Source organism: Mchenga conophoros, linkage group LG23 (assembly GCF_057382185.1).
Source record: "Mchenga conophoros isolate Kocher_MC1m ecotype Shallow Benthic linkage group LG23, M_conophoros_male_GT1.1, whole genome shotgun sequence".
NCBI lineage: Eukaryota > Metazoa > Chordata > Actinopteri > Cichliformes > Cichlidae > Mchenga > Mchenga conophoros.
Genome location: NC_140547.1, coordinates 31,344,936 through 31,371,240, shown reverse-complemented (window position 1 = coordinate 31,371,240; position 26,305 = coordinate 31,344,936). Strand labels below are relative to the sequence as shown.

General features: G+C 38.1%; 2 protein-coding genes and 1 non-coding gene across 5 annotated transcripts; 1 reads left to right on the top strand and 2 right to left on the bottom strand.

Moving 5' to 3' along the window:
• Positions 1 to 4: 4 nt before the first annotated feature.
• On the top strand, positions 5 to 24,551 carry nufip1 (nuclear FMR1 interacting protein 1). Of its 2 annotated transcripts, none has more exons than XM_085265243.1 (10): positions 5 to 146; positions 10,655 to 10,728; positions 11,197 to 11,298; positions 11,396 to 11,458; positions 11,537 to 11,613; positions 11,727 to 11,819; positions 11,967 to 12,136; positions 12,481 to 12,600; positions 22,468 to 22,703; positions 22,832 to 24,551. In XM_085265243.1, exons 1-10 carry the CDS (start codon positions 131 to 133, stop codon positions 23,351 to 23,353), a joined length of 1,473 nt encoding a protein of 490 aa, XP_085121369.1. In that variant the 5' UTR covers positions 5 to 130; the 3' UTR covers positions 23,354 to 24,551. The 2 variants fall into 2 exon arrangements, with proteins under 2 accessions (XP_085121369.1, XP_085121368.1); XM_085265242.1 differs by lacking the exon at positions 5 to 146 and adding an exon at positions 9,477 to 10,197 and having other exon boundaries at positions 22,832 to 24,549.
• On the bottom strand, positions 2,763 to 9,579 carry nop58 (NOP58 ribonucleoprotein homolog (yeast)). Of its 2 annotated transcripts, none has more exons than XM_085265250.1 (16): positions 9,438 to 9,579; positions 9,111 to 9,320; positions 8,604 to 8,680; positions 8,427 to 8,479; positions 8,098 to 8,222; positions 7,881 to 8,017; positions 7,628 to 7,692; positions 7,237 to 7,371; positions 6,783 to 6,928; positions 6,499 to 6,625; positions 6,134 to 6,297; positions 5,902 to 6,036; positions 3,732 to 3,793; positions 3,493 to 3,644; positions 3,285 to 3,409; positions 2,763 to 3,182 (listed from the first exon to the last, which is right to left on the bottom strand). In XM_085265250.1, the coding sequence occupies exons 2-16, from the start codon at positions 9,153 to 9,155 to the stop codon at positions 3,123 to 3,125; spliced, it is 1,608 nt and encodes a 535-aa protein (XP_085121376.1). In that variant the 5' UTR covers positions 9,156 to 9,320; positions 9,438 to 9,579; the 3' UTR covers positions 2,763 to 3,122. The 2 variants fall into 2 exon arrangements, with proteins under 2 accessions (XP_085121376.1, XP_085121375.1); XM_085265249.1 differs by having other exon boundaries at positions 3,285 to 3,412; positions 9,438 to 9,575.
• Positions 6,373 to 6,456, bottom strand: LOC146547615 (small nucleolar RNA SNORD11B). Its single transcript, XR_014890967.1, has one exon. It is a non-coding gene; the product is annotated as a small nucleolar RNA SNORD11B (small nucleolar RNA).
• Positions 24,552 to 26,305: the final 1,754 nt, after the last annotated feature.

Sequence of the window (26,305 nt, the reverse complement as noted above, 5' to 3'; positions counted from 1 at the left end):
AAACAAACCACTGCAAAACGAAAAGCAGAAGCTCTGCGATCGTCTAGTGACGCCTGGCCAGTATGCGAACTTCCGCTTCTCCCAAGCACCCAAGTTTGGTCACTCGGGAGTCCGGACTGACTTCCTTAGGATGGCAGAACTCAACGGTAATGTATTTAATGATAAATCCTCTACGAACCAGTTATTACGATGATTAGATGAACATCAATGTAAAATGTTTGTATTAATGACCTAAAAGATCTAGAGACTGCTTTTTACATTCATCGATGTGAGATAGCATTTGTCAGTATACACGGTGGAATTTAATAGAAATAATATTTTTATTTACATTGGGTGAACAAAATAACCAATACCAAAGTTTCCTCATAACTTCTGATAGCTTATCAGCACTTTTAATCATTAAAAACGAAGGTTAGCTTCACCTGACAATACAATGTATTAGCATATGAGTATAAACATGAGTCCAAAGCATCAGGTCTGAGTATATCGCCTTTATATGTAATGAGAGCTTCAAAGGGTTTAAATGTTTTTGCCTAATTAAAAATGTAAATTCTTTACTAAAGCAAAAGTACAAACTCCGAAATGTACTCAAAGAAAGAAAGTAAAAATGAGCTCCAAGGAGGAAATTTTTTATAACCATTTTTGTACAAAGGTAACCTTATACTATATAAATGTAATAATAAAAATAATATTAGAACATGAAAATATAAATATTATTGTTATTTAAATTTTGATTCAAATTAATGTATTCAGTTTGAGAACATTTTATACCTATTTTCTATTGCCTACTTATAGGGTGACTTTGCCTCCACACCAACAGTAAAATAAGAAAAGTCAGGGGTTACGGTGGGATTCAACAGGTGGGGGGAGTATTGGGGCCACATTAAGAAAAGAATATATTGTTCATCATTTTGAGAGTACAGTAAAAATTTCGAGATTAAGTCGAACATCTATTTTGAGAAAAAAAAGTTGACATGTGATTACAATTACAATTCATTGTTTAGATAGCTTAGTGAAACAAATTGATCAGCTGTCTTTTGATACATCATCTTCATTGCATGAGGGTGTAATCATCAATAACCTTGCATTAAGAGCCATTGGTTGTTTTCCACCTAACCAGATCCAGCTTTCTACACCATCTTCTTAATGTCTTTATACTGATCACCACACTGTGTCTATGAGCTAAAAGAGAAATCATTTACTTTCTTGTTACTTAAACTGATTCTGAAGTATGGTTTGTCTTGAAACAACTGTAATCTCCACATTTTGATATTTCCTCAAAATACACTTTCAACTTTAATCTCAATATTTGGACTTTATTCTCAGAATGAACAACAATATTATTTTTCTTAATGTGGCCTTAACCCTCTACTGCACACATTTTGATGGTACATGCTGAAAATGATCCGAGTCATTTTGGACCGTTTTAGTGCCAAAATAAATAATTTGAAATTTCAGACAACCCCTCTCCAATAGTGCCAGACATCAACAGAGAAAATTATTAACTCATAAATAATTACACAACTGTTAAAAAAAATAATTTTGCTTTCTAAGTATTCAAAAAATGTCAACCAATTTTTAAACAAATAACTAAGTATGGCTTGATACAGCCTTAGGTTCGAATATTAATTCTCACGTTGTGAGATTTTGCTGTCATTCCGTGACAGTGTGTGAAACTTTTCTTAACAGTTCTTCTGTGCTGTAAAACAAAGGTGCACATTACACTTTATACACATGCATCTTGCCTTATTTGAGTCAATACAGTTTTACTTGTATTCTGCCAAATCACAACAGAAATTGCCTGAAGGTGGTTTATATTCTAATGTATGAACCTACAACAATACAGAGAAAACTCTGACAATTAAATGGCCCCCTAAAATCAAGCACTTGGCTACAGTAGGAATGAAAAACTCCCTTGTAACAGGATGAAACCTCCGGGAGATCCAGACTCAGGGAAGGGCGACCATCTGCAGCGACCGGTTGGCTTGCCCTCTCTTATTGCTTCATTTTTTGAATTCATAAAGCAAGGACTAATATTTTCAAATTCTGTTTTCTTAATTTACTGATTAGGTACTGCTTGAATTTGCTTGTCCTTAAATGGCACCATTTGGTCATCCACACAATCTTGTATCTTTGCACTCATGTTATTTTCTTTATTTAGAGTGCAAGTCATTTTAAATATAATCACTAGAGCAAACTCCTCACATCATGCAGTCCTATGACTATGTCAGAATGAGGTGGGGCATCCTACCCTCACATGTTATAGGACCAAAATTTGACACTTTTCCAAACACTTTGATTCAAGTTCAAATGTACTGGGCATGAGGCTTAAAAAAAAACAACCCAAAACATATACTATATCTTTTTCCATCTTTGAGTGAAGTTACTCTTTTCTCTCCCAGGGAAACCCAGCAGCTGTACCTTTAGCTAGCAGACACACTGTGTTCACACAGTTTGCTGACATTTGTTTAGCTGATAAAAATGTTGAATTTGAAATTACATGCTACTTAGAAAAACCTCACTTATAACACTATAGATAATACCACTGAACCTAAAGTAACAAATCTGTTTTGAAAATATAAGTAGAAAGTGTTGTGGAAAAATATAGGGATTGAAAGTAGTCAGAAAAATAAATACTCATACTATTGCAGACAGCTAAATCTAGCTAGTATAATAAGTGAAGTGTTTGTACTTAATTACTTCCCACCCCTGCTGGATGCATTTATTTGTACATTAAAAAAAACAAACACACACACACAGCATTTGAGCAAAAGGTTTTATTTCACCAGGCTTTGTTTATCACAAGAGAACTGGGAAATCTGTACTGAACTCATGACAAAACTAGATCTCTTCATGAATAAAACAAATGCTTGTCTACAGAGGCTTCTGGTAGATTAAGCTTAAACATCTTTGAAGAAAAAAAAAAAAAAAAAAACCCAAAAAACTTTTATTGTACAGTCTCTTTATGACCAGAGAAAAGAATGAGATCTAATGATTACTCTGATGTTTACTTCGAACTTCTTTTCAGATGTCCACAGACAGGCACTCAATACTGTAGTCCTCAGAAAATATAATTGAATAATAAAAATAAAAGACAAAAATCTATTTACACTCTCCTCTTTTCAATCTTCTTCCTGCTCCTCCTTTACCTTCTTTTTCTTTTTTTTCTTCTTCTCTGTTGTCTAGAGAGAGAGACAGAGAGAGAGAGAGAGAGAGAGAGTTCGATCATTAAAGGGGAGGAAGAAAAAAAAGGGATAATTTTAAAACTTTAGCTTCCATCTTACCTCAGTAACTGCTACCACCTCTTCTTCCTTTGGTTCTTCCATTTCCTCCTCTGCTTTCTTATCCTTCTTTTTCTTCTTTTTCTTCGGGGTCTCCTCTGCTGCCGCTGATGTTTCTGCTTGTTCTTCTTCTAAACACAGAGCCAGAACACTATCAGCATCACAGATCCAAATGCACAGGAGGCAGAGGATTGATTCCAAACTCACTCACCTTCTATTACCAACTCCCGTTTTGCCTTTTTGGGTTTGACTGCTGATGTCGTGGGCTCTGTGGCATCCTCTTCTTCTACCTCTTCAAACTTCCTCTTCTTCGATGTGGACGGAATCGTAGAATCACCTGACGGATCATAAATTCTCACTTCACTGTGAAGGAAAAGTAGTAGCAGGCATTAACCACCATACATGTGTAGATGTGGAAATATGCAAAATATGCTGCAAGTGACAACTAACCTCTTGTGCTGGTATTTCTCTACCTTTGCCATTGCTTTGCCTGTTCCACTGATTCTTCGGATCTGAAAAGAAAATGTGGATTCAATGACTAAAGGAGGGGGAAAAAAATAACAAAAACAGGGATTTTACCAGGATAACAGATTCAGAAGAAATACAAAAATCCATTACATATAGTACTTTTCTACCTGGACACTCAAAAGTGCTATATTGGAGCAAGATACTACTTGCATTTAGCATCTTGCTCAAGGACTGGGGATACTGGAGTAGCCAGACATGGAATGGCGAACTGTCTGATTAGTAGATGACCTGCTCCACCTCCTGAGGTACAGCCACATTTGTGAACATGAGCCAGAACTGCTGTTGTGTTCTTAGGGCTAATGTTCAGACTAAAGCAAAACGAGAAACTCTCCAGTGATCAGACAAATCAAATTTGCAATTCTTTCTAGAAAATAGGGATATCCAGTCCTGTGAACTATAGGGGCGAGAGGCCATGTGGCTTCTTATCAGCAGTCAGTTCAAAAGCCTCTGATAGTACAGGGATGCATTGATGGTTATGCAACTGTCACATCTGGAGAGGCACCATCAATACTGAAAGGTATACACTGGATTTAGAGCAACACAGGATTACCATCCAGAGTAGAACCCTTGCATAGTTAAACCAGACAAAACTAAATGGCATAAGGCATCTATTACATGGTTTCACAGTAGAACAGGTTGGGTACTGGTCTGACCCAGACCTTTGACCACTGGAATCCATTGACACATTACAACGAAGACAAGAAAAGGATGACATTCATCTTCCCAGTTCCCAGACATTTAAGGACTGCTATAACAAAATGGGGTGCTATGCTGTGTTAATTATTAAACAGCTTTGTCCCATCATTCAACACTACCTTTTTTGCTGCTTAAAAATGGTAAGTTTTGGATTTTAAAAACTGCTAAGACCCAAACTCTTCCATGACATGCATTTTTAATTTCTCTTTGATATTTGGACATATTGGGACCTAATGAATGTAAAAACAAAGAATTACCAGATTTTTATTTTTGCCCATTTTTTGTTCCACATATGAGGACATAGCTGTGGGCGGTATAAACAGTATACAGTAGAAACAATATAAATTTGACCAACGGTAGACATTTTGACTATACCGCGATAGCGCATGGTGACGGTCTCATCAAGCGGTGCCTGTTTTGGTCGAAAACATTGCAGCGGCTGCGAACAATATCTGCAAATTATGCCGGGCGACAGTAACAGCAAAGAGACAAAGCACTTTTGGGATATGGGAAAAGCCAAAAACTGCACTTCCTCCACTTCCGTACCATTGATTCATTAATGCAGAATTTTCTCGCAGCTGCTCTATTCCCATGTTGTTGCAATATATTAATGATTAATCTCTCAGTCAGAACATGGCATATCATGTTTAGGTGGAAACTAGTGAGCAAACTTCCTGCTAACTTCTAACGCCGTTGAATTTAATAAATTCTGTTTTCATGGATGCCTGGATGTTAAACTTAATTGTTAAACCTGGTAAAGCCGCAACGCTGATTATTTTATTAAAAATTAAAGAATTTAGACAGTTTTTAACTCTCAGTGATGCTGTAGTGTTTGACTGACTTTGGGACCTGAAGGAGGAGTTTTGGACCCAGATTACTCCACGAGGCTCCTGACTACGGCAGCCGTAAGGCTCCGGTAATCCATCAAGCTGTACGCCTTCATAGCTTACCAAAGTCGTATTAAATTTTTTTTTTTTGACAGATTTCTGCGCAGCGTTTACCACATAAAATCAGTTAGAGGTCAGTAAGCACAACCAGAATTCATACATAAGGCACACTGTCAATTTTTGAGAAAATTAAAGGATCCTAAGCGTGCCTTATAGTGTGTAAAATACGTTATACAGAATATTGCGATATACATGTCACATGCTTCAAATTATACCGTGATATTGATTTTAGGCCATATTGCCCAGCTCTATGAGGACATTTGTTTTAAATTTCGATACAACAGTGGCAGTATACTGTCCTTGTAAGTGGATATCAGGCCCTTGTAGAGCAAGATTTAGTATTTTGGTCAGACAACCCAAAATGTGATGTCCACATATGTGGACGTCAGGGCCAAGGATGTTAAATAGCATCCCAACTTTTCTGGAATAGGGGTTGTAGCTGTACTTACCCCCTTATCTTCCAACTGACGTAGTCTGGCCTCCAGCTTTGCACGGTTCTCTGCACCCATTTCTGCATTTGTGTCTTCTCCGAGAGCATCATAGCGAATAGCCAGGGCTGCTTTAGCTGCCAGCATCCTGGAAATCTGCATTGGCATTACAGAAAACCAAAGCCTGAGTTGACAGCTTCACATTGTGGCCACCAACCATTATTCAGTCACATATCACACTCTAAGAACATACCTTGCCCTTGTTCTTAGCAGTTGTCTGGCCCACTAGAGAAGCATGGTATATGAGACCATACTTGGGTGTGTCTTTGCGCGTCTTCAGGGCTCTAAAAAGAGCCTTCTCTGCTCCAAGGATCTGGACTGTGGAGGCTGGATGCTTTGCCAGATTCAGAAGGGAACCTGGATCGCACAATGAATGAAACAAAGAACTGTAGCTATGGCGCTCTTCAAAGACCTGACTACTAGTGCTTTCACTGCCAGCTCAGATGAGGTAGTGACTTAAAACCATCAGTCATGTTCAGGAAAGTGACTTAGTGTCATCATCATCACTGCTAGGCCAGTTTTCACAAATGACATTTCCCCCCCCCCCCCCAAATTCACCTGCATGTGAGATGAGACGGGCGCCAACCAGCTCCCCCACCATTACAGTGAGGTTGGGAGCGATTGCCATCATTCTGTTCTTCAGGTAGTCGTAGAGCTGAGCCCGGTATTCTGAAATCTCTACCACCTATGGGAGAAAAAAAATATAAAGAAAACATTCAAAAACAAATTCATGAATGCAGGGTACCAGTCACAAAAGGCAAAGACGCACAGAAAACCCTGTGTTTGCAACAGACAACAGTCATTGCCATCACAGTCACTGTAGCAAACAGTGAGCACACCACCTGATCACATAGGTGCCTGATGTTGCCAATGTCCTCCTCTGACACTTCTGTTCCCATGGAGATTTCAGCAGCCAGTTTAACCTCTGCCTCGATCTCCTCTGGGAGGATATCTGATAGATCAGAGCTGGCGACGTTTGTGCGATCACCTGCAGACACAAACATATGGCAGTTACTCAGGAATGTCACCACATGGAAGTTAAACCAATGCACGCAAGTCTTAGAGCAACAATACGCTGACTTTAAACAAGCTCAGAGCACTGTGGTTTACTCAGCCTGACAGGAAACCATAAAATTTTAAAGGATTGAAAGAGGCTCTGAATAAAATTAAAAGGTGCTAATGAATTTGAATGTGGAAATTGTAGGATGCTGTGTTTTTGCTGGCTTTACTCAAAATATTTAGGATATCTAAATATGCTTCTCTGACTGTGTTGTGCAAAAGCAGGATGGTCCTTACCTATCTTGCGGACACTCTTGCAGTAGGCTAAGTTGTCTGTGATCACTTTTCCCAGCTCAGGGAAATGCCAGCCATACCACTCTCTGCAACGCATTATGTAATTATTAAGTTCTTTGTCGAGGTCATCCAGAAGAGCTAGAAGCAAGGACGAAAACACAGTACAGCTGATGTTAACTGCTCAAATGATAATTTTTAGAGCAAAAATATCAATAATTGACATTTTTATTATCCCAAAAAGAAAAATCTAGATGTTTTCTTTGTTTGCAATGATAACAAACTGAAGGTTTTTGGACATTCTGAAAATAATTTAAACTGCTGATGGTTCTCTTGCACTACTGTCTGACATGTTGCAGGCACAACAACAGACATAACTGTGTAATACAACACTTACAAATAGCCTGCACAATCATTGTGTCCACCTTGTCAGGACTGAACTTCAGCTTGTAGCGGGATAAACTGCAACCAGATGAGAACACGAGTTAATTCAAATTTCTAGATTAATGAAGGGATTTTCAATAAGCTAGAGGATTGCTGCCTCAGTGGTAGTGACGAATGCTGAGAAAAATCTACACAAATATTTCAGACAGCAAATGTAATCATAGGCAGCAGTTGGATTCATATAACATAATATATGCACCACTAACCTGTGAGCCAACCCTAAAGACATAGCACTCATCTCCCTGGGAGGAAGTCCAGTGATGAGGCTCTCCATCTGACCCCTGATGCATCTCATCAGTTCAGCCACAGCAGGGCTGTGGACACAGCTCAGGTCCAGTTTTTCCTGAAGACCAGAAGTCATTAGAAACACAACGTTCGATAACAATGCTGTCTTTTAGGCTGACAGAAATATCAGTGACTTACTTTGATAACGCCACCGAGTTTTGCATCACTAATAGCCAGCTGCTCATGAGCTTCCTTGGCAACAACTTTCTTCAAGACCTTCTTCAGACTCTTGCCAAGTTTTCCCTCAACAAGGGCAGTTGCAGCTAAAAAGTGGAAATAGAGACTAAAATAAAGCTTAGCTGTGCTAAGCGCTTGCACAAAACACAAAAAGTGTCAACTCTCATATGTATGAGGAGGAATTGGTCTCAGCGGTAGTGACGACTGAGCAATACCTCATGTTTAATCAGACACAGCTTTGCATCACAGACTAATCTCAGGTGAACATTAGGGCTCAAATTTCTCATTACCTGCTAAAGCCTCTGTTGTGTCCTGGAACTTCTCAAAATGCTTCAGCTTAACGCTGGTAGGACAAAAGGAAATATATGGAAGTTACATTTCATCTACGATTTATAGTAATAAGTCCATTGTTATATTTCAGGTATAAAGAGTGCCGCCAGGTGGTAAAATGTAACATCAGCACTTACATTTTATTGGCTTTTTCGGGAGTTTCAAACTCCTTATACAGGCTGTCGACCTGCTGCAGTTTGGATTCATTGAGAACCTTAAAACACAATACACAGACATTAGTTAAAAGAAATATGTAAAGCAGTGAGATGGCTTACATCGTTAAGAATGTAACTTAAAGTAATGGCTGATGGACGCATTTGAACAACCTACAATTCTAAAATGCATGTGGAGTCAGCACCACCTCAGTGTGCACACGTGGTTGCAGGCCCTTCACAGTACAAGCTTGATGTTCACTTATGACTTAGCCAAGCTCGTGCGCAAACAAAACACCTTTAAATAAAAATGTAATCCATATCCACAAGTACAACGAAGAGATTGCTTTTTTTCATACCGTAAATAACACGTTTATGACACCTACCGACTCTCAGTGAACTAGCTGGATGGCTAATCCGGGCTAACGCAAATTGCCCCTGTGCTAAAGTCGCCCATTTTAAAAAGATTGCAAACAATAGTCGAATACTTACTTTGAATATTGCATATCCAGCTGCGGTTTCAAACAACACGAGCATTTTGGCAACGCCTTAGTGCAGTTATTGCGCACACCTCTGGAGCCTTCACGTTTCCACCTCGATCACCACGCTGCTGCTCTCACTCTGAAACACACGCGGCGTGGACAGGGCACCAGGAAACTATTGGGTTGCCAGGTTCGTTCACATCGGTCGCTATCCCCCGAGCTTAACATTAAAAAGACAATTTAGGGTTTATTTATAGATAAGCGGAAGAAAATGTTTCTACGGATGGGTGTATCGCGGTGTATCTAATGCACCGTATTGTCAATACGTTTTCTTTACCTTAGAATATGTTTCTGCTTCTATTGTGGAAAAAATACACTTTGAAATACGTTTAATTACGCACACGGCATACAGGTTAATAAAATCGAGCGAGCGGCCACTTAGCTTATGACGCTTACAAGATTAATGTGTTGCTCTTTAGACAATGCAGTGCATTTATAATATCTACCAGGCGGCTTTTCACCAAAAATGGCAACCCAAGAGAATTTGTTACATTAAACCTCGCGAGAAGTTGTAGCCAACTACTGGTAAAATCAAAATTGCAGTCTAAGTCTCAAGTATAATTTTTTTTACCACAAAACTTTTTATACATATTAAAATACTTAACGTAAGTATGTATAGACATATATTTATTCGTTTTCGTCTGTGTTGGTTTATGGTCTTCCTTCTTTGGCGGATGTGACGAAACCATAGTTCGCTCAAAGTAAATACATGCGCCTATGAGGGCAACGCGTTGAGGAGAAGTTTCTCTAGAACTACCTTCATTCTCAGCGTGAAGAAAGATTTTGGCCTGGCGGTATGAACGAGTCGGCAAATTATCCTCCGCCCGACTTTGGCTCTCCTCCTTCCAATTCCTTCCAGTCGTTCCAGCAGCAGCAGTCGCACTCGAGTAGCTTCCATCCCACCATGTGGAGCTGGAGCGAAACGCCTACCGAACACACCTGGGGCTGCGACAGTAGTGTTGGCAGGCACCACGGGTCAGCGGCAAGTTATGGGTTCTCATCAAACCGTGGAAACCACGGACCTACACATACATACAGTGAGTGGAATATACAGTAGTTTCCCTATTGAAGATGGGTTCCTTCATGTTACTGTCGCCCTAAAGTGCACATGAAGGACCACATAATGTAAAGACTGACTTACACCATGGGGTTCTGCTCTAACAAAAAAGTCATAGATTTAGCAGTTATGTTGCAGTTAAGGAATAAGTGTTTAAAGCTTTATAGCATGTGTGAATGCAGCAAGTGGCGTCAGTGGGTTATTTGGTGTTAAAACACTTGAATTAGTTTCATAAAAGCCAACTAGTGACAGAACGGATACATCCGTGGAAGACAAGGAAAAATAAACTAAAAACAAAACCACATCCCCACAATAACTTTGATAGCAGATGTGTAGTTTAAGATACATGCAGTGCGCCTTTAGTCGCCATAAAGGACATGTCCGTGTGTCTGTTTTTTAAAGAAAGGTGTGTTTGAATTTCTTGCGTGTGTTTTCAGGTCAAAACTTTAGTCATGAATGGGATCGAGGTGGACATCAAAGCTACCGAGCTCCCAGCCATCATGGAAAAAAGGTGACATTTCTGAGAACTTTGTATTTATATTTAACCCTTGTATGGTGTTCGGGTCTGTGAGACCCGTGTTCAGTTTTTTTCAAAAGAAAAATTAAACAATTAATTTTTTTTTCACGTGTAAATGTGTTGTGTCTTTCCACTCACTCCACTTGATTATAACTGATTTATTTATAACATTTTATATAAAAGAAAAACGAGAAGCACATTAATTCATAAATGTGATCTAACAAAGGTAAAGGGAAAAAATTAACCATGTTTGCTGTTCATATGTCTTGTAATTGGGATGAAGTAAACATCTGTTGAGTAATTTAACATAAAATTGTTTGATAGTGTTAATTTGGAAAGCCAAAACTCTAGCGGGTCCACCAGACCCATGAACACTGGCTGAGTAACAAAAATACGAACACCACACAAGGGTTAAAGTGAATGGAACGTTGTTGGGAACTTTGAGCTTTTCACCCCTTGCAGAAAAACAGGAAAGAACCAGAGTATTCCCATTTTTGTGACACCTGCGACCGGGGCTTCAAAAACCAGGAAAAGTACAATGAGCATGTTTCTCAGCATGTCAAGGTATTTCACTCTAGGCTACTTACTAGATATATATTAGTGCTGTTCACATTGATATTCTTTACTTTTTACTGAGAGCTCCAATTGAATCCACTTTTAGTGTTCTGTGGCTGACTGCAGCTTCATGGCCCATGAAAAACTTGTCAGCATACACTGGAAAAATGTAAGTGGAAGAAGATGATGTAAAGTGATTAGCTTGTAGTAGTTCCCCTTTTCTAATGTGAATACTCTGTGTTGACAGAACCATGCACCAGGAACTAAAAGAATCAAACTGGACACACCAGAGGAGATTACTAAATGGAGAGAGGAAAGACGCAAGTTAGTTAGAAACTGTGGCAGTCATGAACTTTTGATGCAATTTTGCCATTAGTTAAGCCACATATGCATACTTCCCATGTCCAGTCATTAATTTGTCTTTACTGGTTTACTAGAAACTATCCAACACTTGTGAATATTGAGAAGAAGAAAAAAGTCCTGGAGGTGCGGGAGGAAACGGGAGCTGTCCTGGAAACAGCTCAGTTTGGGTAAATGTTTACATTTGAATGTATAAATTATGGATTTTGGTGTGCATCTCTTTTATTTTCTATTTTGATATACATTTTTTTAATTTGAAATGAAGTCTGTCTTACCAAAAAGTTAACTTGCATAAGCAATGATGTATTTATTTTCAGACGAATGAGAGGAAGAGGCAGAGGTCGTGGTTGGAAAAACAGAGGACTCCAAGGGCGACATCTGAGACGGCCACACTCATCGGACTGCATTGTTACAGAGAAGCCTAAACCACTCACCCACCCATGCAGGGACGGGGATCCACTCGGAGCATTAGCCACTAGTGACCATGGTGAGTTAATTGATCAAAGTTCAATCAAGCCTGTGCACAATCACCTACATAGAGGACAAGATCAAAAAGCTTTCACTGGTTATCCTCTGGTTATTCTTTGATTGAAATACACAGACACCCCTATATGGCCTGTAAATGGCCTGTATTTATATAGCGCTTTACTAGTCCCTAAGGGCCCCAAAGCGCTTTACATATCCAGTCATCCACCCATTCACACACACATTCACACACTGGTGATGGCAAGCTACATTGTAGCCACAGCCACCCTGGGGCGCACTGACAGAGGCGATAGTATATAGTGATAGTGATATATATATAGTGCTCTGTTTTTCATTGGCTCCAAGATTCTGACAGAGATGAGTCCAGGACCAGTGGCTTGGTTGTGGCCCCTAAGAAGATGAGCTCAGCTCTGGGATCCCTAGTAGCAAACTACGGATCAATGACCGAAAGTGATGATGAACCAGGTGAGCACATAGTGTTTGCTGGATAATAGTCCAAAATCTTCACCATGCAAGAAAAATGCTAATGATTCTGTCTTGTTGAATTGTTTTTATTTTGTTGTTAATTTACACTTTTTACTACCTCACCTATGTCGCTTTTCCACTACCACCTACTTTACTCATCTACTCTGTTTCAGTCTTTTTACATTACCACCTCAATTTGGGTGGGGTTGTTATAGCAGCGCAACCCTAAAGTTCCTTGACATGAAGCACAAACGTAAATGGACTTTTCTACCCTCTCTTGGGTGCAGTCTGATGACATTTCATTTTCGGCTCAACTCTGCTCACTTCAAACCCCGGCCCAATAAGTGCTAAAAAAGTACCTGATACGGTACCACTGCCTACCGGAAAATCCTAAAAACCAAGCTGACTAGAATGGAGCCTTGCTTGCACGAATGCAGACTGTATTCTTTTGGATCCAATACATGTAAATTTGTCAGTGGGCACGTGCAAGAGTAATATACTTATAGAGTTTTTTCGTGTGTGTGTGTGTGTGTGTGTGTGTGTGTGTGTGTGTGTGTGTGTGTGTGTGTGTGTGTGTGTTAGGGGTGCAACGATACACAAAATTCACAGTTCGGTTCATTTCGATACTTTGGTGTCTATGTCAATGTTCTAATTTTTCATGTGTCTGAGCGAACACACAAACTCCCTGAGCGGTCCCTTGGACCACTGTGAGCAACAGCAGACGTGTCCACTGTGGTCACGCCAGCATCTAATCCATCCAAGTTACATGGTTTATTAAAATAATCAAATTACAGCATTTACATTTATGTTAGACTACTTTTAATTAACTGCTTTAGCCCACTTACTATGAAAATTTAAAAAATCTTGTTCATGACCTGTGCAGTATGTTAACACTATTGGAAGTAAAAATAACTTGAACTCCAATTTTGAAAGTGCAACTTTTTTTATTTATTTATTTATTTATTTATTTATCATAAAGCTCTGACTTGTATTACGAGTACGAGTCTGTGGTCTGGAAGAGAGTTCTGTAACTCTGTCTGCAAAATACAGTATATAATGACCAATGTTGGGCAAATAATTATATAGTTATTTCTACAAAAAAGTTACTGAGTTTTGCAAACAAATTTTTTTGCAGCTGTTTACCTATAAATGCTGCCAAGGCATTTTTTTTAAACAAACATTTCAAAATATTAACAGAACAATCAGGTGTTCTGCATCAAATTTGATGCCACACAAATTATTTGTGCCACTCCAAAAAATAATTTCTGTCCACTATGAGTTAAAGGAGAACAACAGCCTGATACCTGCAGGCCTGACAACAGGAAATGTATCATTCCTGTAACACCTGTAACATTTAGCAGTCGCCTCATTGTTCTGACACACACGACAAAACTGTTGACTACACTACACACTAACTACACAAGATTTGCGCTAAACATCGCAAATCTCTCACATCTCAAAACACTCCTAAGACTTCCTCCCGTGTCTTAATAACTAAATGCCATGTTGCCATATAATTTTTTTTGATTGATTGACATGGTACATTTTTCGACCAATGGGAAAGGCTGGGGGCTGGTTTTGTTTTTGCTCAAACGCTGAGAGTGTTTCGATGGTTTTCTTTATAAAACGTTGTCTTTACCGTTTCTTCCCACATTGAATATAAACAATGATAGTATTCAGGGGAAAAAAACAAAACAAACATTTCATATATTTTTATCATAACTCTGGTTTTACGTGGCCTATTAACACAATTTAAAAACTGGTATAAAGTCCACACTTTTTCCGTCAATTGGTCCATCTGTCCTGCTCACATCTCCAAGATGGGCCAAGATGTGAACGGTCTGCTACAGAACTTGCTCTGTCTTAAAACTCCTTTATAAGCAGCAAAGCGAACTTTAAGGTGCACACTACTAGCTGTATGTGATGGCAAAAAACCTGGGCTCAGATAAGAGAGCTCTTATCACTCCTACTTCCTCCCTGTCAAAACCTTCTGGTAAGAAAAGAGTGATGGAAACTGACACAGCGGAAAGCATTATTACGACGCTCAAGATGGCTATCGAAGAGCAAGGCGCTAACATCAAGAAGAGTATTGGCGACCTTAAGGTTACTATTAACTTTATCCACCTTTATTTCAGTACGAGAGACTTTTCCTTTTAGCTCCCTGAGATCTTCTGAGATAAAGCAGAAGAGAAAATTCAAACACTGGAAAACAAGGTGTTGGAGTTGTCTCGGTATAAACGAAGATGGAACCTGCGACTTCATGGGCTACCCGAAGAAGAAGGAGAAAACGTACGCAGTAAGGTTATTGAAATTTGCCAAAACATGGATCCTGACCACCGTGAAAAGTTCCCGGAGGTACTTGATTCAGTCCACAGGATCGGTCAACAACGTGAGTCCTCTTCTGCGCCACTGCCCCACGCCATAATCCTGCAATTAACAATGAGACACTTTCGAGACATCATCTGGAAGGCGGCGAAGCGATTTGACTACCTGAAGACAAGGAAGCTCCATTTCAAAGAAGATCTCTCTCCCGAGTACCGAGAGGCGCAACCAGCTATGGCCACAGGTGGAGAAAGCACGTAAGGAAGGGAAAATTGCCTAGTGCTTTTGTGAACAGAAAAGAAATTCACTGAAATCTCTTCGAGTCCTATTTGTGGATATACCTCAAGGTCTCTTTTCCTTATTGTTCTAAAGACTTATAGTATGCTGTTGCTGTTAAAATGTTTTGTGAAGCACTTTTTTTAGACAGAGTAGTTCTGCTCTCTCTGAAGCTGACACACTCTTCTCAGGGTAAAAAGTTAATTTAGTTTGCAAAATTTCATCTTTGTCCTTTATTTCTTTTAATGCTCGAGGACTGTTGCGACTTTCATCTGTAAATAAAGCCGCGGCCGGCTGAGTTGGTTGTGTCCCTGTGACGCGCCTCCAATAATCCATAATGAGTCGTACTTGTACTTTGCGCATTTATTTTAAGAACAAAACAAAAACAAACATTTGCGCTTTCAATCAATTTACAACTAGCGCATGGATTAACTGGTGTGCCAAAAAATGACGGTCAACAGAAAAGTTTGCCCACAAACCACTCACCCAACACACCTGCTGCGAACACCGACATCAGGTAAATAGACTGTGACCACACCCACATACCATCACCTGAGACGCAGGTAAAACTATACACCTGTGCCACCAAAACAAAAAGGAAAAACATAAACATTGACTCTGGCTCTTACAAGGACTAAGGGACAATACCAAAAGGAAAGCTCTGTTTTTATATGCTAAAAGTTTGAATACTGACTTTTGTCTCTTACAAGAATCCCATGCTGAACTAAGGATGCTAACTTCTGGAAATCCCAATGGAGCGAAGATTTATGGAAGTCTCATGGCACAAACCATTCAGCGGGAACTCTGATTTTGAAGCATAAATTTAATGGAAAAATTATATCTTCAGAAACTGATCCAAAAGGATATTTTATTTTGCTGGTTGTGTGTTTTTCTTTTTTCTTTTTCTTTTTTTTCTTTTAATGATCAGACCCTCTTACTAGGTAACATTTACGGCTATAATAACAAACAGGAGAATATTGACCTAATACTTGTAGTAAATGAAAAAAATGAATCTTTAATTTGCTAATCTAAAGATTATATTAGGAGGAGACTGGAACCATTCACTCAATAACATGATAGATAGATTGCCAAGTAAAAGTTAGGAAAGTAGTAATTATATGTTGGATTTTATTAATGAAAGAGACCTAATTGATATCTGGAGATTCAAAAATCAAACCATTAAGGAATTTTCATGGAAAAATAGATCAGGTTCATTACAGTCTCGTATTGATTATTGGCTAATTTCTGATCCTTTATCTGAATATGTTTCTACATCAAAAATGTTGCCAACACCCTTGACAGCTCATAGAACAATTTTTTTTGGAGATATGTTTGTATGCCAGTAATCCGTCTAAAAGAGTGAATTCATATTGGAAATTAAATAATTCTCTTCTACTGAATGATTCTTTGGTAAAGGAAATTAAAACAAAAATAGATCAGTATTAGAACAAGGCATGTGTTGAAAATGCTTTTTGTAAAAATTGGGAGCTCATGAAATTTGAATTGAGGTCCCTTTTAATGAAAAGAGGAGCTGAAATAGTTAAAAATAGAAGAGAAAAAAAAAGAAGAGTCGGAAATAATTTCATTTACAAGGCAAAAGGTGCCTTTGTGCGGTCAAGAAGGAAATGGCTTGAAGAGGGAGAACAAAACTCTAGCTAGTTTTTCAAATTAGAAAAACATCACAATACTCTTGGCAGCATGACTAAACTTTGTTCAGATGGGGTCATCACACAAGATCCTCAAGTGATTTCCAAGACTTGTGAACTTTTATAAAAATTTATATAAATCTAATTTTTCTACAGAAGCCATGGAAAAATTCTATAATTCCTTATTATATTAATATTAAATATTAAAAAAATTAGTGACAATAATAAAACTAGAAAGATTTGCATTTCCTGCGAAAATGCAGTGTGGATGCTTTAAAGCTGAAGCTGTATGCAAAAACTAGCTGAAAAAGCTGAAAAGTTGCAGAAATTGTAAAAACTTTGCAGAAGCAAAGGAACTTTGCTAAAATGGAATAACTTAGCAGAACTGCAATATCTTAGAGGAAACATAATACTTGGCAGAAATACAATAGCAGAACTTAGCAGAAATATTGTAACTTACCAGAAACATGATAACTTCTCAAAAATACAAGAATTTAGGAGAAATAGTATAAGATAACAGAAAGAATATATTTAGCCAAAAATACTTAAGCATTACAGAAACACTATGATTTAGAAAAATAGTACAACAGAGCAGAAATACTGTGATTTACCAGAGACACTGTGATGAACTATGAATATTGTAATTTTAAATCAATACTATGTTTTAGCACAAATACTATAATTTGACAGAAATACTATATTTAGCACAAATCTTATAAAATAGCAGAAATAGTATGATTTAGCACAATAGTAATAACTTAAACAGAAAAATTGGAAAAGCAAAATGGACAGCTGAAAAAATGCTGAACATGCTGAGGGTCCCTCAAATATACTTGTTAAATGAAAAAAATTGGCAAAAAAAATATAACAGCCACACAATCACAAATATGGACACATATGGAAACACACATGCACAGAGAGAGACACACACAAGATCCAATTCAGTCAACCAGTCTAAATATATTGAATTTGAATCTTACAATGAGATCATCCCATAAAAAGGCTCTCTCTCTCTCTCTCTCTCTCTCTCTCTCTCTCTCTCTCTCTCTCTCTCTCTCTCTCTCTCTCTCTCTCTCTCTCTCTCTCTCTCTCTCTCTCTCTCTCTCTCTCACACACACACACACACACACACACACACACACACACACACACACACACACACACACACACACACACACACACAGAGAAGTAAGTTTCTAGCTCAGTCAAGCAGCCTTGGAGCTGCTGAATTTGAATCCACCAATCAGAGAGCCTGTGCACTTTTTACCGCCAAAACAGGTGCATGCAGCACAGAGAGACACAGGATTTTTGCAGTCTATTTCTCATAATGACGACTCCCCTCAAACAAATGACCATAATTTCCTAACCGTAGGGGCTAGAACGGTCATTCTTACACCGTTTTGTTCAGAAGAGATGGGGGAATCTTAAAGTGTTGACAATTTATCATTAAAATATGAATTATTAAAGATAATTGACTTCTAATGCACCATAACTGAGTAGAGCAAAGCAAAAACTGCCTTGACTTGCCCTCAAACAACGCTTTCTAACTCTAAATCTATTTGGAGTATCAATATCATTCTTTCACCGTAAGAGACAGCAGGCTTTGGTGAACAATCATGGAAATTTTCAGGTCTCTGTGGAAATCCATTAAAAAGATATGACGAGAGAAAAAAGTGGTTCATTTCCAGAGTTTGAAATCTGAAGAAATCTGAGCGAAGGACGAATTTCCTACCCTCAAACAAGTCTAACTCATTTCAGAACGGTAATAGGTGAGAAAATAATTCTTGAATTGTGAGCGTCAGGAGTGTCTGAAGATATACTGGGACAAGCCTTATGTCTTAACTTTGCTTCGTTAAGGAGATATGACGATTCGAATATGCCTCTCATTACAGAAATCAAGCGGTGATTTTGAACAAGCTCTCCATTGACTTTCTATGGAGAGTTTTGCGACTTTGTGTTGGTCTGAGGAGATTTGCCAAAATTCTATAAATCCCACAACAATGATAGTGACATTTTCGGAAACCCAGCAAAAATACCTACGTTTTGATGTATAATTTGTGGAAGTTGAGTGAAGATTGAGCAAGTAGCAAGAAGTTGTTCGGACATGAAGAGAAGACTGCAAAACCTTCAGTGGCAGACTGGAAGCCAAGTGCATAGCAACCATAACAACGCATGTATTTTGTGAAAAATCACAATTTTGCAACTGAAAACTTTAAGAGGCATAAAGGTAAAACGGTAAAAGATTTGAAAAAGCTGAATCATACCTGAATAGCCCAATAATTTGAGAACATTTTAAAGTTTGAATGGTTGTTCTACGTGAAAATATGAGGAAGTAGTTAAGTTTCAGAAACAAGCAAATTTTAGCAGAATTGCAGAAGTTTCCCATTCATTTCAATGGGACAAATTAAGCTTAATATTTTAAAAAGTATAATAGTGAAAAATACCAAAAGACATAGCAGGAATTAGCAGAAATAGCAGAATATTTTAAAATTTGAACGGTGAAAATCGGCTGAAAATTGTGGAAGTAGTTAAGTGCCAAAAAGTGTACGGAAGTCCCAAGAGGAACTCAATAGTGTGGATGCTTAAAGCATCCACACAACTATGTGTGATGCCCCATCACAACACTAGATATTGAAGGTGCTATTAATAAAATGAAACTTAAGAGTCCAGGGAATGACGGTTTGACTTCTGAATTTTACAAATTATTTTCAAAGGACTTATTGAAAGCATTGATAATGGAAAGCTCCCTCCTTCCTTGACTCAGGGACTGATTACTTTGATTCCTAAACCTCATAAAGACGCCCTTTTGATAGAAAATTGGAGACCTATTTCACTCCTGAATAATGATTATAAAATAATTGCTATGTGTTTGGCTAAAAAATTAAAATGTGCACTTAATTGATGAAACAGTCTGGTTTTATGACTGGCAGACACATAACTAACAATATAAGACTGGTAATTGATATTTTGGATCATTCAGATTTAATCACAGATAATAGTTTCTTTTCTTTTTTTCCTTTTTTTTTTTGATTTTTATAAAGCTTTCGACTCCATTGAACATGAATTCATGTTCAGAGCACTTGATATTTTTGGTTTTGGAAATATGTTTAAAAAATCAATTCAAACTTTGAGCTATTTGCATCTGCATATAATCAAACATATCAAAGATTTGATAATAACCGTGGGATCCGTCAAGGTTGTCCATTTTCTGCATATCTTTTCCTTCTTCCTATGCAGTTACTCTGTATTCATTTTAAGAACAGCAGTGTAATGGGTCTCTCTGTTGCTGGCAGAACATTATCTATTACTCAACTAGTAGATGACACAACACTTTTTTTTTTTTAAAGGATAAATATTAAGTTGATGAAGCTCTCAAAGTTCTCAATAATTTCTCAATAGCCTCTGGTTTAAGACCACTCAACATTACAAAATGTGAACTTCTCCCTGTTAAATTCTGCACAGATACAATTGTATCAGGTGTTCCTGTTAAAAATAAGGTTAAATATCTTGGTATTACCATTCAAAAAGACTAAGATGCTAGATTATCTGAAAATTTCGACCCTCTTATAACTGCAATACAACAAAGATTTAATCTTTGGCTTCAAAGAGATTTATCCATTACTGGAAGATCGTTAGTAGCCAAAGTTGAAGGCCTCTCCAGACTTATATATGCAGATATGGCACCTGATGTTTCAAAAGAATTATGCACAAAAATTGATAAAATATTATTTAACTTCATTTGGAAAAAGAGAATACATTATATTAAAAAAATGTAATGATAAACAAGTTGTGTTCTGGTGGCCTAAATTCTTTAGATTTCACTTCCTTAAATGTGTCTTTTAAAATCAAATGGATCAAACTCTTTTTAAAAAATCCCATTTCAATTTGGAATTTTATTACCAACCATATCTTTAACTCACTTGGAGGAATGCACTTTCTGCTAAAATGCAATTACAATATCTCTAAATTACCGATTAAACTCTCCAACTTTCAGTCAACTCCTATCTCTTGGTTAATGATATACTCTCACAACCTTTCTCCCCATAAAGATCTCATTTGGAATAATCAGGATATTAAATTTAAGAACAAATCAATATATATTCAGAAATGGGTGGATAGGAAAATTTTACTTGTTAGTCAATTACTGAATGATAATTGTCAATTATCAATTAATTTTATAAACACCAAAATTGATCCCTCATGTAAACTGAAGTTTCAACATATTCTATTTGGCCTCTCACATACTGATAAAATAACTCCAGGAAAAACATATATTATCAATCTTCTGATTATTTTTGCCAAATTTCACATACAAAATTTTCTCAACAGCGCCCAAACATATTTGCTTTTAAAACCCTGTTTTCCAATTATCTAGAGAATCTAAAGAACAGCACTAACTCCAAAGGCCATGCCAGTAGTGCACAATTGCGCACACGCAGATTAGAGGGAACATTGGGTGTCACGGTTAGATATTTTTTTCGATACATTTATTTTGTTATTATATTATTTTTTGCATCTGATGGCGAAATCACTCATCTGTGGAAAAGAGTTTATTACAGAGAAATGGCTCTTTCCAAAAGAAAAGCAATTTTGTAGACAGCATTAAAAGTAGCAATTGCCCTTTGCCCTCTTAGAATCATGTTCTAACGGGTGTCTAAATGACTCGCCGTTCGTAGCATGCGTGCTTGGTGTTGTTGTTGGTGTTGTTTTTGTCTGCTTCCACTTGTCTTTGCACTAGTGTGATGTCGGCGTAAATGTGTAATCATATTTGTTGCGTTCCGACCGATGTAATTGAGCATTGCTTGTTACATCCGACATACTGTTGTACTTTTTTCCACAACAGGCTTAAGTAGGGTCATACTTCACATGAAAACCAAAATGGTTCCAAACGCCAGATCTGAATGACGGTGGATGAGGTTCAGTTTTGGGTAGCGTTGAGGAGTTGCCATGCAAACTTGGCTGAATGCATATGGGCAGCACTCAGTTGATCTGCGCCCGACAATGCACCCTAGACAGAGTAATCAAATGCAGATCCACTGAGCCCTCAACACAGACGGCATCGTCAGAAGAATATTTGATCAAATAAATTAAAAATTTTGTATCGTTCCATACGTTCAATACATATGCGTACTGAACTGAAGGCACTGTATCGAACAGTTCAATACAGATACGTGTGTGTGTGTGTGTGTGTGTGTGTGTGTGTGTGTGTGTGTGTGTGTGTGTGTGTGTGTGTCCTGAGTCACAATAACTTGCCTTAGTTTTCATCAGATTCAACATTAAACATGTACTTTAATTTTATCTCGGAGTAGCTCTGTTGTTGTTTGGTTTTATTATGTAGTTTATAACAAATCTTAGTGGGGATAGGTTAATTGGTTAATCCAAATTGTCACTAGGTGTGAATGTGAGTGCGAATGGTTGTCTGTCTCTGTGTTGGCCCTGCGACAGACTGGCGACCTGTCCAGGGTGTCCCCCGCCTCTCGCCCTATGACAGCTGGGATAGGCTCCAGCGCCCCCCGCGACCCTGAAAAGGATAAGCGGACGCGAATGGATGGATGGATGGATATATAACAAAGTGTAACTTATGTCCAGTGTTTCTACTAACGCTTGTGCTTTTGCGTTTTAGCCACACCCATTCAGAGAGGTAAGGAGCTGGTGCAAGAGAACCAGGACCTTCTAAACTTAATACCACCCAACCCTCAGGAGAGGGCACCTGCCAGGGGTAGAGGGGCTTTTTTACAGAATGCAGAGAGACAGAAAACAGTTCAGACAGATTCCAGACTTCACATGCCCAACAGCAAAGGGGAAAGAGCGGGACGAGGAAGACTACCACAGTCACATCGCCCCACTTTGCTTGAGATGGTATGGAAGTCATTTGACACTGCGTGCGTATTTATATGATTTTGATTTAGTAAAAAAGGACACGCTGTTTAAAGCTATACTATTTAGATGTGTTATTTAGTCCAACTCTTGTTTGTCTCTTTGTTTAGTTACTGGCTCCAGATATCCGACACGAGAGGAATGTCCTCCTGCAGTGTGTACGCTACATTGTCAGAAACCACTTCTTTGGGCTGGAGAGCAGATGTCACAACCAGGAGAAAACTGGAAACAAGGGCACAGCAGCTGTTACAAACGGAGAGCATGAAGGAAGATGGGAAGAATCATCAGAGAAAATCCAAGTTGCGTCCCCGTTTGCCTTCTTGATTAGTAGTGAGGGACATTCAGCAGTCCTGGATCTTGGTAGTACGGAGGGTTTAGTTACTAGTGAAGTTTCTGCAGTTAAGCAAGCTCCTTGTATACTGAATCACCAAGGGTCTACACGAGAACCTAATGAACCTACTGTGGAGTCTTTAGGAAGTGTTGGTGATTATACAGGTGATTTCATCCCAAATACTGAGGAGACAACAGCCAGTGATGTAAACCATCCGGATGTGTCCTCGAAGGATGGGATCACATGTATCTCAAATATGTATGATGATGAAATATGGGAGACCCCCAGTGTTCAAGTGTGAAAGACCCAAAATAGTTGGTCTTATTTTGTCCTAAACATCAAACTGAGATTCCAAATATGAATGAAGAATTTCTGTGGACAGGAATGATTTTTTTTTATTTTTTTTTTTTATATGAGTTTATTATGTAAAGACAGACTGTCTTGTAAAATAAATCACGTGATTTGTAGTGATGAATTCTGAATCTTTATCTTTTCAGTGTTTGACTATCAATAAAAGGAGTGAACTGAAACGTGTGGTAAAGTACATTCACACTACCACGAGAGAAAATATACCTAGTGTTTGACTTGCAGTAAATTCGCACCACGGCTGGAAAGTGTGTTAGAGTTGACCCACTGTCTATTGAATTCAATGACATGAAAGTCAGGCAGGTTTACAAGTTTTGTTTGGGTTTTTTTGTTTGTTTTTTTACCAGTCTTTTCTTCTTCTTTTTTTTAATGGTTGAATAGATGATGGTACATCTATAGTTTAAATTTGTGCTTTTTTTTCCCATTTAAACTGATTGTTTGAACTTGGTTTTGTATTTCAACTCTCCCCTTTAATGCACTAATTGTTTTAGCAGACAGCTTTCCAGTTTCAAACTATTTAACTTCAAAGGTCAGTTATCTTATTCCAATGACAGATTACTATTGGTTTAAATTAGAGATGGACCATCCGATATTACGTATCGGTCCGATACTGACCTAAATTACTGGATCGGATATCGGAGAAAAATAAAAAATGTAATCCGATCCATTAAATATCACGAAAGCACGTCACAAAACTTGCAACACGCCGTAACTCACCTCAGAACGTTAGCACGTCGGAGCAGTATGCATCACTGATAGAGCGGCTGTGGCATGCGGGACCTGTCGGTGGTCTGGATAGCATGTGGAGCTTCGCTAGCAACCCGGCATTTCATCTCCGACAAAGTTATCCCGAGAGAAGTAAAGCAAGTGTGTAAGTCCATCTCTGAATGTTTGTAAAGCATTCCTGCGTTAAGCTTAACAAGCGACTGCCTCTCCTGCTGCTACTTCAATCATGAAACTGCTTAACGATCAGCTGATCAGCTTTTCTGTCGCGAGTCCGTGTCTCTAGTTTGCTTTTGGCCCACTTTGCACCAGAAAGAGGAAACCAGCGGCTGAACAACAGCAGCACGTTTAAGCTTGATCAGCTGTTGTTAGAATTTATTTAATATTACTTTCTACTCGAGGATCTTTTTCTACATAGCTGATGCTGGTAACTGTGCAGGGGCGGATCTAGCAAAGTTTAGCCAGGGGGGCCGATAGGGCATTAACAGGGAAAAGGGGGCACAAAGACATACTTTTCTTTCTTATTCTCATTTAAAATGTCTAGCTTTTAATAAATAATTATCTGACACCCAAAGTTTTAATTTGATGTAAAATGAATAGAAGTCAATTACTGTATATAGTAACTATTAAGTCTAATATATATACCCTAGTAAGCTATAGTACTTTTTCCTTTGGGAAGGTACCATCTGTGCAGTCTGCAATTTTGTTGAAGAAAGATGTTGAATCTATTTAATATTTCTTGAAAAAGAATTGATTTCTGTGCATTTTTTTTCACACTGCATCAAATTAAGGTTGATTACGTCGATTAAGCATCATGAGGTGGAGCGTGAAGGGTGGTTCCCTATTTTTTATTTATTTATTTTTGTTGTTGCTGGGAGTTGGAACCCTATTAGTTAGGTTGCTTAATATTTATGCTAAGTACTCTTTAAAATACCAGAATAGGGAGGATGGTGCAGGTTTAAGTTTATTAGATTGATCAGTATTGCTGAACTATGAAAATTTTTTTTTTTTTGCATACAGGTATAACAGAATAGCTTTAGTGTAGTTGTTGTTTTAAACTTGAGTATGAACTTATACAAAATGCAGCAAGATATTTAAAAAACAGTTTTGTTGATTAAAAAACACTATATCGGATTCATATCGGTATCGGCAGATATCCAAATTTATGATATCGGTATTGGACATAAAAAAGTGGTATCGTGCCATCTCTAGTTTAAATGAGTGTGTATAGGAGTCAGTCACAGTGATCTACCCACAGGGTGTTCCCATCTATACATGGTGCACGTCTGTAATGTTTCATCCCTGGCAGAGCTTCCAAACAGTATTCCAGTGTTCCAAACAGCAGTGTTTCTGCTTCGTGCCCTACTCAACTGCTCTATGCACAGTAGGACTGATTAGTTTTTTTCCATCTCATAAATTTGCCTCTCCATCATGTTTGCAGATGTAGCTTGCATCTGTTTTCAGCAGTTTTTTCTGATGCCTCCACTGCACTCACCACCACACAGCATCAAGACCATTTATTAACTAGTTGAGAATTTAAGAGCTTAATAGACATGTTTGGAACAGGGCAGACTAATCTAGCTCCATTATAGATATGAATGTAACATATTAAAAGCCAATCTACAAATTTAATAGAAAATATTCTACAATAACATAAAACCTGCTACAGAGAATTTTTTTTACAGAAAAACCCGCAGGAACAGATTTGATCAATGCTTTCCAAAAAACAGCAGCAGGTCTATAACTTGATCGAGCATCACAGCCCTGACCCGAGATATTCAGCACAGATACTGTAAGACAACTACTCATGGATGCTGCAAATTCCAAGACATGAAATTTAAGGCCACTGTGTATATGAGTTAAACAAAGCAACAAGAGCAACTAGAAGTAACTGCAACACTACTGCTCAACAGAGACTCACAAAACTACTAACCACCAGGTGTCCTGATTTCACAGTAACAAAAGTGTGGCAACATATTAAAACTATGTGTTATTAAACTATGTTATGTGTAAAACAATAAAACAGTTTGATTAGACTAATATTGGACTGCGGTCAAGTAAGTCGTCATTTGTAAGTCACGGTCAAGCCAGCACCCTGTAATCTGCCACATCAATTTTCTTGCACTTAGCCTTATCAGCAATATCTCTGTGAAGGTTCTCAGTC